Source organism: Sprattus sprattus (assembly GCF_963457725.1).
Source record: "Sprattus sprattus genome assembly, chromosome: 15".
Classification (NCBI taxonomy): Eukaryota; Metazoa; Chordata; class Actinopteri; order Clupeiformes; family Clupeidae; genus Sprattus; species Sprattus sprattus.
In genome coordinates, this window is record NC_137913.1 from 573,701 (window position 1) to 588,700 (window position 15,000).

Here is a 15,000-nt window from a genome sequence, read left to right on the forward strand (position 1 = left end):
ATAAATTAGAATATCATCAAAAAGTTGATTTATTTCAGTAATTCTATTCAAAAAGTGAAACTCATTTTTTTATATAGGTTCATTACACACAGACTGATATATTTCAAGTGTTTTATTTCTTTTAATTTTGATTATTATAACTGACAGCTAATGAAAACCCCAAATTCAGTATCTCAGAAAATTAGAATATTGTGAAAAAGTTCAATATTGAAGACTCATGGTGTCACACTCTAATCATCTAATTAACTCAAAACACCGGCAAAGGCTTCCTGAGCCTTTAAATGGTCTCTCAGTCTAGTTCAGTAGGCTACACAATCATGGGGAAGACTGCTGACTTGACAGTTGTCCAGAAGACGATTATTGACACCCTGCACAAGAAGGGTAAGACACAAAAGGTCATTGCTAAAGAAGCATGCTGTTCACAGAGTGCTGTATCCAAGCACATTAATGGGAAGTTGAATGGAAGGAAAAAATGTGGTAGAAAAAGGTGCACAAGCAACAGGGATAACCGCAGCCTTGAGAGGATTGTGAAACAAAGCCCATTCAAGGGAGATTCATAAGGAGTGGACTGCAGCTGGAGTCAGTGCTTCAAGAGCCTACACACACAGACGTATCCAGGACATGGGCTTCAACTGTCACATTCCTGTGTCAAGCCACTCTTGAACCGGAGACGTCAGAGGCGTCTCACCTGGGCTATGGACAAAAAGGACTGCACAGTTGGTCAGTGGTCCAAAGTTCTCTTTTCAGATGAAAGTAAATTTTGCATTTCATTTGGAAATCAAGGTCCCAGAGTCTGGAGGAAGAGAGGAGAGGCACAGGATCCAAGTTGCTTGAGGTCCAGTGTAAAGTTTCCACAGTGAATGATGGTTTGGGGTGCCATGTCATTTGCTGGTGTTAGTCCATTGTGTTTTCTCAGGTCCAAGGTCAGCACAGCCGTCTGTTTTAGAGCACTTCATGCTTCCCTCTGCTGACCATCCTATGGAGATGCGGATTTCATTTTCCATCAGGACTTGGCGCCTGCACCCACTTTCAAAGGTCCCAGTACCTGGTTTAAGGACCATGGTATCCCTGTGCTTGATTGGCCAGCAAACTCGCCTGACCTAAAACCCATAGATTCTATAGGGTATTGTGAAAAGGAAGATGCGAGACAATAGACCCAACAACGCAGAAGAGCTGAAGGCCACTATCAGAGCAACCTGGTCTTCCATAACACCTCAGTAGTGCCACAGACTGATTACCTTCATGCGACGCCGCATTGCTGCAGTAATTCATGCAAAGGGAGCCCAGACCAAGTATTGAGTGCTGTACATGTTCATACTTTTCACTAGTCCAACATTTCTGTGTTAAAAATCCTTTTTTCTATTGGTCTTCAGTAATATTCTAATTGTCTGAGATACTGAATTTGGGGTTTTCATTAGCTGTCGGTTATAATCATCAAATTTAAAAGAAATAATCACTTGAAATATATCAGTCTGTGTGTAATGAACCTATATAAAAAAATGAGTTTCACTTTTTGAATAGAATTACTGAAATAAATCAACTTTTTGATGATATTCTAATTTATTGAGATGCACCTGTATATATTTCCTTCGGTGGGGCAACTTCAGTCGAGGAGGGCAAACGGGCAGTTGCCCGAGCAACCTTATCCCACTCCTGTGCACGTCCTGGATGAGATGGGAGTGTGTGTAGTGTATGAGAAGGGTCTGATGGATGAGAAGGGAGTGTGTGTCTGTGTGTGTGTGTGTAGATGTATGAGAAGGGATCGTGTGTATGTGTATATGTATGAGAACGTTCTGATGGATGACAAGGGAGTGGGAGTGTGTGTGTGTAGATGTATGAAAAGGGAGTGTGTGTGTGTAGATGTAGGAGAAGGGTCTGACGTATGAGAAGGGGTTGTGTGTGTGTGTGTGTGTAGAAGTTAGTAAAGGGAGTGTGTGTGTGTGTGTGTGTGTGTGGACGTATGAGAAGGGAGTGTGTGTGTGTGTGTGTGTGTGTGTGTGGACGTATGAGAAGGGAGTGTGTGTTTCAGTCTCACTGCCTTGTCTATACACTACGTCATACATAACTGACACACTAACACACATCACTGACAAACAGATCACACACTACTGACACACAGATCACACAAACAAGGCGATGCTCAATAAAATCGTTTCAGAAACACAGGTTCAAATGAAAGTATTTATTACGGACATAATTGGGTTATTTACTCAACAGACAGGCTTTTTAATTCACAGCCCTAGAGCTGTGTGTGTGGTTGTGTGTGTGTGTGGTTGCTCAGTTTTTGGGTCCATGTTTTAACATGCATGTGTGTGTGTGTGTGTGTGTGTGTGTGTGTATGTGTGTGTGTGTGTGTGTGTGTGTGTGTGTGTGTGTGTGAGTTTATCGGCGGCTGTTGGTGCCACTCTTCCTCTTGCCGGAGAGCAGGTGTTTGGGTTTGAGATCGAAGACGTGGCGATCGGACTCGCCCTTGCGTCCGAAACGGTTCATGTCCCTCTGACCGCTCTTCATCATCGTCTTCACCTTCTTCGCCATCTAGGGGGGGGAGAGTCACATGCCACAAGATAAAGTTAGAGGGTGTGTTTGTGAGTGAGTGTGTGTGTGTGTGTGTTTAGTGGGGGAGGAGGTTGTGAGATGGTCCGTGTGTCGTGTGTGTGTGTTTTGTGCACCAGTGGTGGGTGATCTGTGTGCCAGTGGTGTGTGTGTGTGTGTGTGTGTGTGTGCGCGCGTGTGTGTGTGTGTGTGTGTGATCTGTGTGTCAGTGGTGTGTGTGTGTGATCTTTATGTGTGTGTGTGTGTGTGTGGGTTTTGTGGGGGAGGAGGTTGTGAGATGGTCTGTATGTGTGTCTGTGTGTCTGCGTGTCTGAGTCTGTCCTGTTTTTGTGTGTGTCTGTGAGAGAGGGTTTGAGTGTGTGTGTGTGTGTGTGTGTGTGTGTGTGTGTGTGCGTTTACCGTGACGTCTCTGAGGCCTGACTTGTCTCGGGGGGGTCGTGATGCGCTCTGGCTGCGTGCTCGAGAGAGAGAGGTGGGGGGCTCTGACGCGTCACGCTTGCGTTTCTGAGCCACGCTGCGAGACCGCCGGGCGTTCACTGCATAGTGGGACTGGAGAGGGCAGAGGTTAGAGGGCAAAGGTAAGGTTAGGACAGGAACCCACGTACACACTCGTACTCTTATATCTAGTGTCTTTCCTTCACACACACACACACACACACTCACTCATATCAAGTGTCTCTGCTTCACACACACACACATCTAGAATGCACCAATCATATTCTGTACAGAAAGGGTTCAAACATTTCTCAGAGGATGAAAACAGCTTAGTGACACATACACACACACACACACACACACACACACACAGTCAGTCAGTCATATCTGATACCTCTCCTTCACACACTCAACTAACACCTTTTACATAAAATCACCATATATTCTCACACACACACACACACACACACACACAAACCTCATCTTTGTCGTTCATGTCTAATCCCAGTCCTGTCATCTCCTTCTCCAGAGTAGCTCTCTCCACCTGTCAATCAAACAGAACAAGTTAAGAAACAGACACACACACACACACACACACACCCCTGTTCTTGGCTGTGCAGAGGATTCTCTCTCTCCCACACCCACCCCCCCCCCACACCCCCCCCCCCCCCCCCCCCACACACACACACACACCTTCTTGGCGGTGCGGGGCATGCGTGGTCCGAGCGTCTCCTTCTCCTTGGACTCCAGGATCTTGAGCTTCCTCTTCTCTCTGATCTGATTGGCCAGCGAGCGGATCTCCTGCATCTCCTCGTCATCGCTCTCAGAGTCAGAGTCGTACTCTCCTGCCTTCTCCTTCAACTCCTCCTCACGCTCCAACTCCTCCAACCTCTGGAGAGAGGGAAGAGAGAGAGAGAGAGAGGGAGAGGGTAGGGAGAGAGAGAGAGAGACAGAGGGGGAGAGTGAGAGAGAGAGAGAGAGATAGAGAGAGAGAGAGGGAAGAGAGAGAGAGAGGGAGAGGGTAGGGAGAGAGAGAGAGAGACAGAGGGGGAGAGTGAGAGAGAGAGAGAGAGAGAGATAGAGAGAGAGAGGGAAGAGAGAGAGAGAGGGAGAGAGGGAAGAGAGAGAGAGGGTAGGGAATGGGGGAGAGAAAAACAAAGAGGGGGAGAGAGAGAAAGAGAGTTCAGAGGTTAATACGTATAAATACGTAAAAAGAACGATATAATATAATATTATATTTGTATACATTTACACCATATGTTCCATCAGGTATTAATAAGATATCAGCACACACACACACACACACACACACACACACACACACACACACACACACACACACCTTCATGACATCGGGGTCGATGTAGTCTGCTATGTTGTGTCCCTCCCAGATCTCGGGAATCTTGTCCTGTTTCTCCTCGGTGTTCATCAGATCCCAGTACTCTGCACACAACACACACACACACACACACACACATCAGATCCCAGTACTCTGCACAGAACAAGGACAACCATAGAACACAAAGAATGTCAGAACACAGAGAGAAAGAGAGCGGTAAAGAGAGAAAAAAGAAATAGAGAGAGAGAGAGAGAGAGAGAGAGAGACTCACTCTGCAGGTCCAAAATGTAGTCATCACCCAGTTCCACCTCCAGATCTCGCTCCTGTAAAACACACACACACACACACAAACACATCGTATTAGGTCTTATGGGTCTTAGCATGTTAGCAATAGTATATGTATTACATGCCAATATCCTCTGTGTTTGTGAGTGTGAGTGTGTGCGAGCGAGCAAGAGAGTGTGAGTGTGTGACAGAGTGTGAGTGAGTGAGTGTGTGTGTGTGTGTGTGTGTGTGTGTGTGTGTGTGTGTGTGTGTGTGTGTGTGTGTGTGTAGACCCACCGTTCTGCGTTTGGGAGCGTCCACCTCCATGGTCTTCCTCTTCAGAGCAGCTCCCTCAGGAATGAACGGAGGCCTCTCCTGTGTTGGTGCACACACACACACACACACACACACACACACACACACACACACACACACACACACACACACAGAAACACAAATCCTGATCAGCACTTTGCACCGACGCAGTTTAGCTTAAGAACGTGTGGTATATCTTGGCAGAAGGAAAATAAAGGCAAACACAGTTCAGGATGGAGAGACTGTGTGTGGTAGTGTGTGTGTGTGTGTGTGTGTGTGTGTGTGTGTGTGTGTGTGTGTGTGTCTCACCTTGTTGTCTCTCTTGTTGGGTACAGCCAGGTGTGTGTGTGTGTGTGTGTGTGTGTGTGTGTGTGTCTCACCTTGTTGTCTCTCTTGTTGGGTACAGCCAGGTGGAGGCGGTTGAGAACATCATGCACCTTCTTGCCCTTCATCTTGGAGTCCACACGGAACGACAGGAGCCTATCACAAGCCTGAGAGACAGAGCAGTAGCCAATCACACGCCTGAGACACAGAGCAGTAGCCAATCACAAGCCTGAGAGACAGAACAGTAACCTATCACAAGCCTGAGACACAGAGCAGTAACCAATCACAAGCCTGAGAGACAGAGCAGTAACCTATCACAAGCCTGAGACACAGAGCAGTAACCAATCACAACCCTGAGAGACAAAGCAGTAGCCAATCACACGCCTGAGAGACAGAGCAGTAGCCAATCACACGCCTGAGAGACAGAACAGTAACCAATCACAAGCCTGAGAGACAGAGCAGGAACCAATCACATAGGTTTGTGTGTCTGTGTCCCTCAACTCAGTTTTGCCCTGAATAACCCCCTCCTTTGTCAAGATGAGTGTGTGTGTGTGTGTGTGTGTGTGTGTGTGTGTGTGTGTGTGTGTGTGTGTGTGTGTGTGTGTGTGTGAGACGTACCTCAGTCTTGACCTGCATGACCCCCTCCTCAGTCAAGGTGCTGGTCTCGATCACTGGGATTCCGTCTGACACCAGATCAGCAAAGATTTTCTACGACAATAATAAACAAACAAACAAAGAAACCACACACACACACACACACACACACACACACACACACACACACACACACACACACACACACACACACACACACACACACACACACACACACACACACACACACACGGAGAAGAGAGAGGGAGGGAGAAGAAAAGGCCTTAGTGATGCTGCATTAAGACTTAGGGATGCTGTATTCTGGGTGTTACTGTGTGTGTGTGTGTGTGTGTGTGTGTGTGGCTGGACTCACCTGATTCTCCTCGGACAGCTCACTGATCTTCTTCACGTCACTCTTATTGGCCACGACAATCAGGGGCTGGAACACACACACACAGACACACACACACACACATTAATAAATCCATCATGCCTCCTGTCTGTCTGTCTCTGCGTGAGTGCGTGTGTGTGTGTTTGCGTGAGCGTGTGTGTGTGTGTGAGCGTGTGACCTTGCTGGCGAAAAGCGGGCGGATGCTGTTGAACAGGAGCTGCTGCTGCTGGAGTGTGTGTGTGTGTGTGAGTGAGCGTGTGTGTGTGTGTGTGTGTGTGTGAGTGAGCGTGTGTGCGTGTGTGTGTTTGTGTGAGCGTGTGTGTGTGTGTGAGCGTGTGACCTTGCTGGCGAAAAGCGGGCGGATGCTGTTGAACAGGAGCTGCTGCTGCTGGAGTGTGTGTGTGTGTGTGTGTGAGTGAGCGTGTGTGTGTGTGTGTGTGTGTGTGTGTGAGTGAGCGTGTGTGTGTGTGTGTGTGTGTGTGAGACCTTGCTGGCGAAAAGCGGGCGGATGCTGTTGAACAGGAGCTACTGCTGCTGGAGTGTGTGTGTGTGCGTGTGAGTGAGCGTGAGTGAGCATGTGTGTGTGTGAGACCTTGCTGGCGAAGAGCGGGCGGATGCTGTTGAAGAGCAGCAGCTGCTGCTGGAGTGTGTGTGTGTGCGTGTGAGTGAGTGTGAGTGAGCATGTGTGTGTGTGAGACCTTGCTGGCGAAGAGCGGGCGGATGCTGTTGAAGAGCAGGAGCTGCTGCTGGAGTGTGTGTGTGTGTGTGTGTGTGTGTGTGTGTGTGTGTGTGTGTGTGTGTGAGTGAGTGAGCATGTGTGTGTGTGAGACCTTGCTGGCGAAGAGCGGGCGGATGCTGTTGAAGAGCAGGAGCTGCTGCTGTAGTGTGTGTGTGTCTGTGTGTGAGTGTGAGAGTGTGTGTGTGTGTGTGTGTGTGAGTGTGTGTGTGAGACCTTGCTGGCGAAGAGCGGGCGGATGCTGTTAAACAGGAGCAGCTGCTGCTGGAGTGTGTGTGTGTGTGTGTGTGTGTGTGTGTGTGTGTGAGACCTTGCTGGCGAAGAGCGGGCGGATGCTGTTAAACAGGAGCAGCTGCTGCTGGAGTGTGTGTCCACACTGCTCTGAGGCGTCCATGACGTAGAGGATGGCGGAGCGCAGGTGGGCCAGAGCCGTGATGGCCTGCATCTCGATGGTGTTGCGCTCCTCCAGAGGGTGGTCTAGGATACCGGGGGTGTCCACTACCTGAGGGACACACACACACACACACAGCTGCGTGAGACCAATACACACACACACACCACCTACACATACACACACCACCTACACATACACACACCACCTACACACACACACACCACCTACACATACACACACCACCAACGCATACATGCATACATACGCCAAACCAGACATTCATACACATTCACACACAACCAACACATACACACACAACCAGAAACTACACACACACACACACACACACACACACAAACAAGAAGGGCTGAACTATTTGAAATAACAGCTTTAAAAAAATTGGGGCGCTACAATGACTTTGAATATGAAGAATCACCTCCATACCAGGGTCTGTAGGTAAATGACTTATGTAGGTTTGCCTGAAGCCGCCCGGTTTTTACTGTCCACCGAACTAGTAAGTAGCTTATTTGCCGTCTTCTGTTGCACTTGCTTGATGTTTGACTGTGTTGACTGACTAGTTTGTCATAGTCTCAAAGTAAGCTCATTTCAAGAGATAGTTTGAGCCACTAGCATCTCACTAGCGATTAGCAATTGATCCGTTATGCTGCTTAACACTGTGTGCAAAATGTAGCATCTTAAAAAAAAATTGATTGCGGTTAGAAAATCGCGTTTGACCATATCGCGGTTAAATCGCAAATGCAATTAATCGTTCAGCCCTACAAACAAGCCATACACACACACACACACACACCATCAAGACATAAACACATACATACACAAACATGCGTACACATACAGACACACACACACACACACACACACACACACACACACACACACACACACACACACCTGCCATCGGAGGTATTTGTAGTCCATGTGTCCCACAAACAGAGACTTGGTGGTGAAGGCATACGGCTGGACCTCCACATCTGCCCTGGTCACCTGTGACACACACAAACACCTTTAGAAATATATACACACACACCAGTAGAAATACACACACAACATTAGAAACACACACACACACACACCATTCGAAATACAAACATACAACTATGACTTCCAGAGTGAATGGGGTAATCATCTCTCTCACACACACACACCCACCTTGTTGATGAAGCTGGACTTGCCCACGTTGGGGTATCCACACACACACACACACACACACACCTTGTTGATGAAGCTGGACTTGCCCACGTTGGGGTATCCACACACACACACACACACACCTTGTTGATGAAGCTGGACTTGCCCACGTTGGGGTATCCACACACACACACACACACACACACCTTGTTGATGAAGCTGGACTTGCCCACGTTGGGGTATCCACACACACACACACACACACACCTTGTTGATGAAGCTGGACTTGCCCACGTTGGGGTATCCACACAGCAGCAGTGTTCTGGTGTTTGGGTCGATGGTGGGCAGACGGGAGAGATGCTGGCGCACTGCAACACACACACACACACACACACACACACACACACACACACACACAGAGATAAACAAACAGCATGGTACATGTGTGTGTGTGTGTGTGTTTGTTTGTTTGTATCTTGCTCCAGGTACTCCAGACTCTGTTTCTGTCTCTTGACGATGGTGTGTGTGTGTGTGTGTGTGTGTGTGTACCTTGCTCCAGGTACTCCAGACTCTGTTTCTGTCTCTTGACGATGGTGCACATGCGACCCAAAGCGGCTCTCTTTAGCTGTTTGCAGCGATACAGCGAGTCTCCATACTTCATCAGACGCACGTAGTCTTTGGCCACGCTGCAAACACACACACACACACACACTTTATGATGCATCTTAAACACACATACTGCATTACAGCGAGTCGACATCAGATACACAGTCTTTCGCACGCTGCAACCACACACACACACACACAGGCTCCATATTCTATCCAACACACACACACACACAGGCTCCATATTCTATCCAACACACACACACACACAGGCTCCATATTCTATCCAACACACACACAGGCTCCATATTCTATCCAACACACACACACACACACACACACACACACACACACACAGGCTCCATATTCCATCCAACACACACACACACACACACACACACACAGGCTCCATATTCCATCCAACACACACACACACAGGCTCCATATTCCATCCAACACACACACACACACACACAGGCTCCATATTCCATCCAACAGATGTCGTCTTTCGCCACACACTCTACAATCTCTTACCAACCAACCCCCCCCCCCCCCCCCCCCCCCCTCCCTCCTCCACTTCATAATGTCTCTTCCCCCCACACACACACACACGTGTTGTCTGAATGCCACCTACTTGTCGATGAGGTTTTTGGCGATGTTGATCTGCCCGAGGGCGAGTTTGTAATGGTCTTTGTCATACAACACGTTCATCAGGTCGGCATAGAACGGGTGGATGTCCTACAGCAGAGGAGAGCAGAGGGATGTTAGGGGTTAAAGGTCAAGGGTTACGCTTAGGGTGATGCCATTTAAGCATCCGGCTACTTTCACTTTCAGTTTGTTTATTTGATGAAGAGGGACAGTGTACATTAATAAACATTAAAATGTTAATGCACCCAATTGTAGCCATAAGGCTAGTTTCCATCGGCAGTCCCCCTGCCAGAGTGAAAATGGCTAAACAACTTAAAAAAAAGCACTAACATATATATCAAACATAACATTGACAAAATAAAATAAGTAAGGGATAACGGCCGACGAGCTGTACAGTTCTATAAAGATAAAGGACTTTGCGGGGCAAAGAACTCCTCTATACGAACTTAATGTACACCCCATTAGCCAATCAGAAAACAGTATTTCGTTCCAGAGGGAGATAACTTAAAATAAGAGGAGAGAAAAGAAGAGCACGGGCTGGTTAGGGGTTAAAGGTCAAGGGTCAGGCTTAGGATGATGTCATTAAGCGTCCGGCTACTTACGTCCAGTTTGGGGAAGTCGGTGAGGATCTGGGAGAGGCGGTCGTGGTAGTTCTGCTGGGTGAACTTCACCTTGCGCATGTAGAAGTGGCGGATGCGGTGGATCTGGTAGTGCTTGTGCACCACGGTCGGAGTCTTCCGCTGGGTCTTAGAGAGAGTGATGTCGATGAAGTCCTGTCAGGGGAAGAGAGAGAGCAGCGGTCAGAAGTGGCCATTTCAGAGCTTCTCAACATGAAGTGTGTGTGTGTGTGTGTGTGTGTGTGTGTGTGTGTGTGTGTGTGTGTGTGTGTGTGTGCGCACGTGAGTGTGTGTGTGTACTGGCCCCGCAGTGGCAGCTATGTGGATACATTGGAACAGTACTGTCCACACATGTTGGCTTAAACCCAAACTGATCTGTAAACACAGAGAACTGGGATGGAAAGTAACTTAACACACTAGAGTCTCACATACTTCACACGAGACATGACATCATTAACTTTACACTGGTGAACTTCACACTAGACACTGACGACCAAATCTGAACCACCATCAGAGTTTAGATCCAGCAACTTCAGGGGTAAAAAAAAAGTTGAAAACAGTAAAAAGTGTAAAAACAGCTTTCTATAATAAAAGGTATAACTTTGAGCATGCGCGGTCACAGTCAAAGCCTTGCAGCCACACCTGATGTCATAGGACTGGTTCTTCTCTCATCATTATTTAGTCACCTGGCATATTAGCTCAAGTCTGCCCCCTAGTGGACCGACAGTCTCCTCTGTAGTTCATCGGGTGACATCTTCAGGATCTGGAATCTAGTTTTTGTGTCACTTTTTCTGCACACTTCATTACTTATCTTAGTAGCATTATTTAACAGGTTAATTGAGTAACACTGACATTTAATTTTTTTGGGCAAAAACAAGTGCAGGCTACAATGTAGCATACATGAGAAATGACAATGTGTGTGCGAGTGAGTGGGTGTGTGTGTGTGAGTGGGTCGTTGACGGAATCGGCTCTCCTTGCCTAGAAGTCACGACACGCAACTGATTAAAACTCATAACACTTTACAGAGATTTGCCCAATCTCATATCAGATAAGTGACATCAGCTGTTCACATCAAAATAAGGGAAAAGCACGATAGATAACCACTAACACGAGCTGGACAACTGGAGAGTTACGCAACTTTACTTCAAAATAAAGCCCCCTTGTGGTGATTTGTCGATAATAGTATTCTTCCTTCTCTACCCTTGTTACGCAGTCTCTAACATAACGTTAAAATTAACATTAGCAAACAAACCCAATAAACTACTGGGTTGATTCCGGCCGCCTGATATAAATAAGTTCACATTAACGTTAGCCAACAAACCCATCGTCTACTCTGCTTTCACCTTCCGATTGAGATAGCCAACATTAGCTACCATCTATCAACTACCATGACGCTGTATGCCAAAATGTCAACATCAAATATTTGGGTCAGAGTCCAAGTTCATCCGGTAACAACACACTATCAACAAGACACCGAAGTGGGTTTATAGATCAGAAGAGCCGAGCCACTTTAGGCGATGGCTGGATGGCTAACCCAAGTCCATTTAACTTCTTCGTGGCACATTTGCTAGCACGTGTCCGTTCTCGTGTGCGAACAACCTGTAAACAACGGCATTTCGCACGGAATCAGATCACCGAGCGACTAAACATGCCCGAAACAAACTCTTACTCGCTGTCATGCTTTAAAAAATACCTTTGAGGTGGGGACCACCATAATCTTCTTGAAATTGTAGAGTGCCATCTTCGCCGAACACGTTGGGCCGTTCGGCAGCACGGGGAAAGGACCGAGGCGTGGAGACGGAGAGCTGAGTGACAAAGAGAGGCGTCCACCAACTGGAAAGGAGAGCCGTCTTTTTCACACTGCCCCCTAGCGGCTGTGGAGGTAAGACATTGCTTTTTCAACTCCTTCCCCTTCCCCTAACCCGGGTTCATACTCATGTATTTTTTTGCACTATAGTTAAAGGCTATAGGGTTCATTTTTTTGTCTTTGTTGGACCGACCCGAGTGAGAGTTAAAGGCTACGGTTTCATGCAAAAGAATACAGCTCAAAGTGCTTTACAGCAAATACATTACATGCACAAAGAAATTACATACACATAAAAATAAACATAAAAACTCAGATATAGTGCAAAAAATAAAGAAAGAAAGAAAATAATGATAATAATAATTATTAAAATGATAAAATTATAAAAATTGAATACATAAAATGCATTGCATTAGATAGATTAGAGAGATTGCACTAGCCCATTTAGGGTTACAAGGAGAAGGACCTTAAAGTCAATTCTAAATGTTACTGGAAGCCAGTGCAGAGCAGCTACAACTGGACTAATGTGCTCTTTCCTCTTGGTTCAGATTAATAGCCAAGCTGAAGAGTTCTGAATGAGCTGAAGTCTCTCAGTTTTTTTTTTTTTTTGGGAGGCCAGTAAGAATTTTATTACAATAATCAAGCCGGCTTGAAATAAAGGCAGGAATCAGTTTTTCAGCATATTTTTGATTTATAAATGGCAGGACTTAAGCTATGATTCTAAGGTGGAAACATTATGTTTTCGTCACCTTGTTAATGTGAGACTTGAAGCTTAAATCTGAATCTAAAATAACGGCAAGACTTATAACCTCAGATTTAATCAAGGGAGTTAATTTCCCCAAATTACAGCATTTCTCTTTTTGTTTTAGGGCCGACTGTAGGATCTCGGTTTTGTCCTCGTTTAACTTTAAGAAATGATTGCTCATCCACTTATTTATCGCCAAAAGACATGTAGTAAAGGAGTTTATAGCTGCAGAATCATTGGGTTCAGCAGAGATGTACAGTTGCGTGTCATCCGCATAACTATGGAAACCTACATTGTGTTCTCTAATGATGTCCCCAAGTGGCAGTATAGTGAGAATAATAATAGACCAAGGCAGCTCCCTTGTGCAACCCCAAAGCTTACCGTGCTTCTTAAGGTAACCGATGATCTGTGGTTCTTAAGATGGATCTGTGTTTCTTTAAGATGGTCTTTGTTTCTTAAAGAGGATCTGTGTTTCTTAAAGAGGGTCTGTGTTTCTTAAAGAGGATCTGTGTTTCTTAAAGAGGGTCTGTGTTTCTTAAAGAGGATCTGTGTTTCTTAAAGAGGATATGTGTTTCTTAAGGTTGAAGATGTTCTGTGTTCCTTAAGGTAAAAGATGATGTGTGTTTCTTAAGGTAAAAGATGATGTGTTTTTTAAAGATGATCTGTGTTTCTTAAGGTAAAAGATAAGATCTGTGTTTCTTAAGGATGGTCTGTGTTTCTTAAGGATGGTCTGTGTTTCTTAAGGATGGTCTGTGTTTCTTAAGGATGGTCTGTGTTTCTTAAGGATTGTCTGTGTTTCTTAAGGTAAAAGATAAGATCTGTCTTTCTTAAGGATGGTCTGTGTCTCTTAAGGATGGTCTGTGTCTCTTAAGGATGGTCTGTGTTTCTTAAGGATTGTCTGTGTTTCTTAAGGATGAAGATGTTCTGTGTTTCTTAAGGATGAAGATGTTCTGTGTTTCTTAAGGATGGGTGTTGGTTAAAGCAGTGTTTTGGTCAATAGTAAAACGCTGATCAGGGTCCATACCCGCGAGGGCTCATAACACACACTCTATGCCAGCCTATTTGCCGGTAGGATACACTTTCCTCTAAGTATGCTCTTATTCTGATATATTTATGAATCCATCCTGATTCTCCGTCTCTCCTCTCTTCCCTTCCCGTCTTTTTCTTTCTGCCTCTCTTTTCAGGACAAGGGGATTTATATGTGTTTACTGATATAACGTTTATATGTCTCTGGGTATATTTAACAGAGACGTCTGTATTTACGTATTCAAATTGCCCGCCACGAACTTCCTGTAACTATCTGAAGTTTACGTGAAACACGTGACGATCAAAGCGTTTTGACCTTCCGTTGACGCGAGCCCTCATTCTGCATCGCTCCGGTTGCCGGTTTACCGTAGATTCACTTCGCTCCCGGGGCAGTCTTCTCTTCTCGCGGCCGTTCGCAGACACACAGTTAACGCGTGTAGGAGGATTAACGCGGAAATTCACTGCACAAAGTTACTCACGTGAATGAGCGCAGACTCTTCGGTTAGCCTCTCCGGTTCGTTTGTGTATTTCTGTACGGGTTCGTTTGGGTATTATCCTCCGCGTCCCCCTGCTCATGCGCCATCACCGCCCGGTATTTGGCTCTCTCTCTCTCGTCCACACGACAACGACCACCAACCGAGCTGAACCGGCCGCTTTACCTTCCCGCTGTCTGGGTGGTATTCCAGCGAGATAACTCCACCTGAAAGACTCGCATCTTCCGGGCCGTGCACTTGTCTCTGCGGTTGAGAGTGCCGTGAGAGTCGACAGGTGAGTTGAGTAGTGGAGAAGAAGAGACGCCTTTGGTCGCTTGGCTAGGAAGTAACTGAAGCTAACAAACAGTCGCCTTTTTTTAGCTTATTTAGCGACCAAAGTAGTCGGTTTGGCGTTTCAGTTCGCTAGGTAGCTAAACTTGTTGGCTAGGATTGTCAGCTAGCCGACGGTATACGCAGGGAGCGAGCCGACTCTCTGAAAGCTGTTATACACGGATCAGGTGTCCACGCAGAAACCCCGTTATCGAGTCATTTCGTGCACACCTTTGACACACAGATATAGGGTTCCC

At 46.4% G+C, this 15,000-nt stretch overlaps 2 protein-coding genes across 5 annotated transcripts in view; one reads left to right on the forward strand and one right to left on the reverse strand.

Annotated features, from left to right (window-relative positions):
- Positions 1-2,167: 2,167 nt before the first annotated feature.
- On the reverse strand, positions 2,168-12,153 carry gtpbp4 (GTP binding protein 4). The gene is made up of 17 exons (XM_080852960.1): positions 12,059-12,153; positions 10,351-10,521; positions 9,735-9,838; positions 9,044-9,180; positions 8,762-8,862; positions 8,258-8,350; positions 7,262-7,453; positions 6,198-6,263; positions 5,849-5,938; positions 5,287-5,397; positions 4,889-4,966; positions 4,599-4,650; positions 4,331-4,431; positions 3,682-3,879; positions 3,467-3,532; positions 2,953-3,102; positions 2,168-2,535 (listed from the first exon to the last, which is right to left on the reverse strand). The coding sequence occupies exons 1-17, from the start codon at positions 12,104-12,106 to the stop codon at positions 2,383-2,385; spliced, it is 1,911 nt and encodes a 636-aa protein (XP_080709086.1). The 5' UTR covers positions 12,107-12,153; the 3' UTR covers positions 2,168-2,382.
- Positions 12,154-14,308: 2,155 nt separating this feature from the next.
- The window catches only part of LOC308376392 (la-related protein 4B-like), a 17,384-nt gene continuing 16,692 nt past the window's right edge, over positions 14,309-15,000 (forward strand). For all 4 annotated transcript variants that reach the window (XM_080852682.1, XM_080852684.1, XM_080852683.1 and 1 more), the window contains exon 1: positions 14,309-14,708. The gene's annotated coding sequence lies outside the window, so the exon portion shown is untranslated. The remainder of the gene's footprint in view (positions 14,709-15,000) is intronic.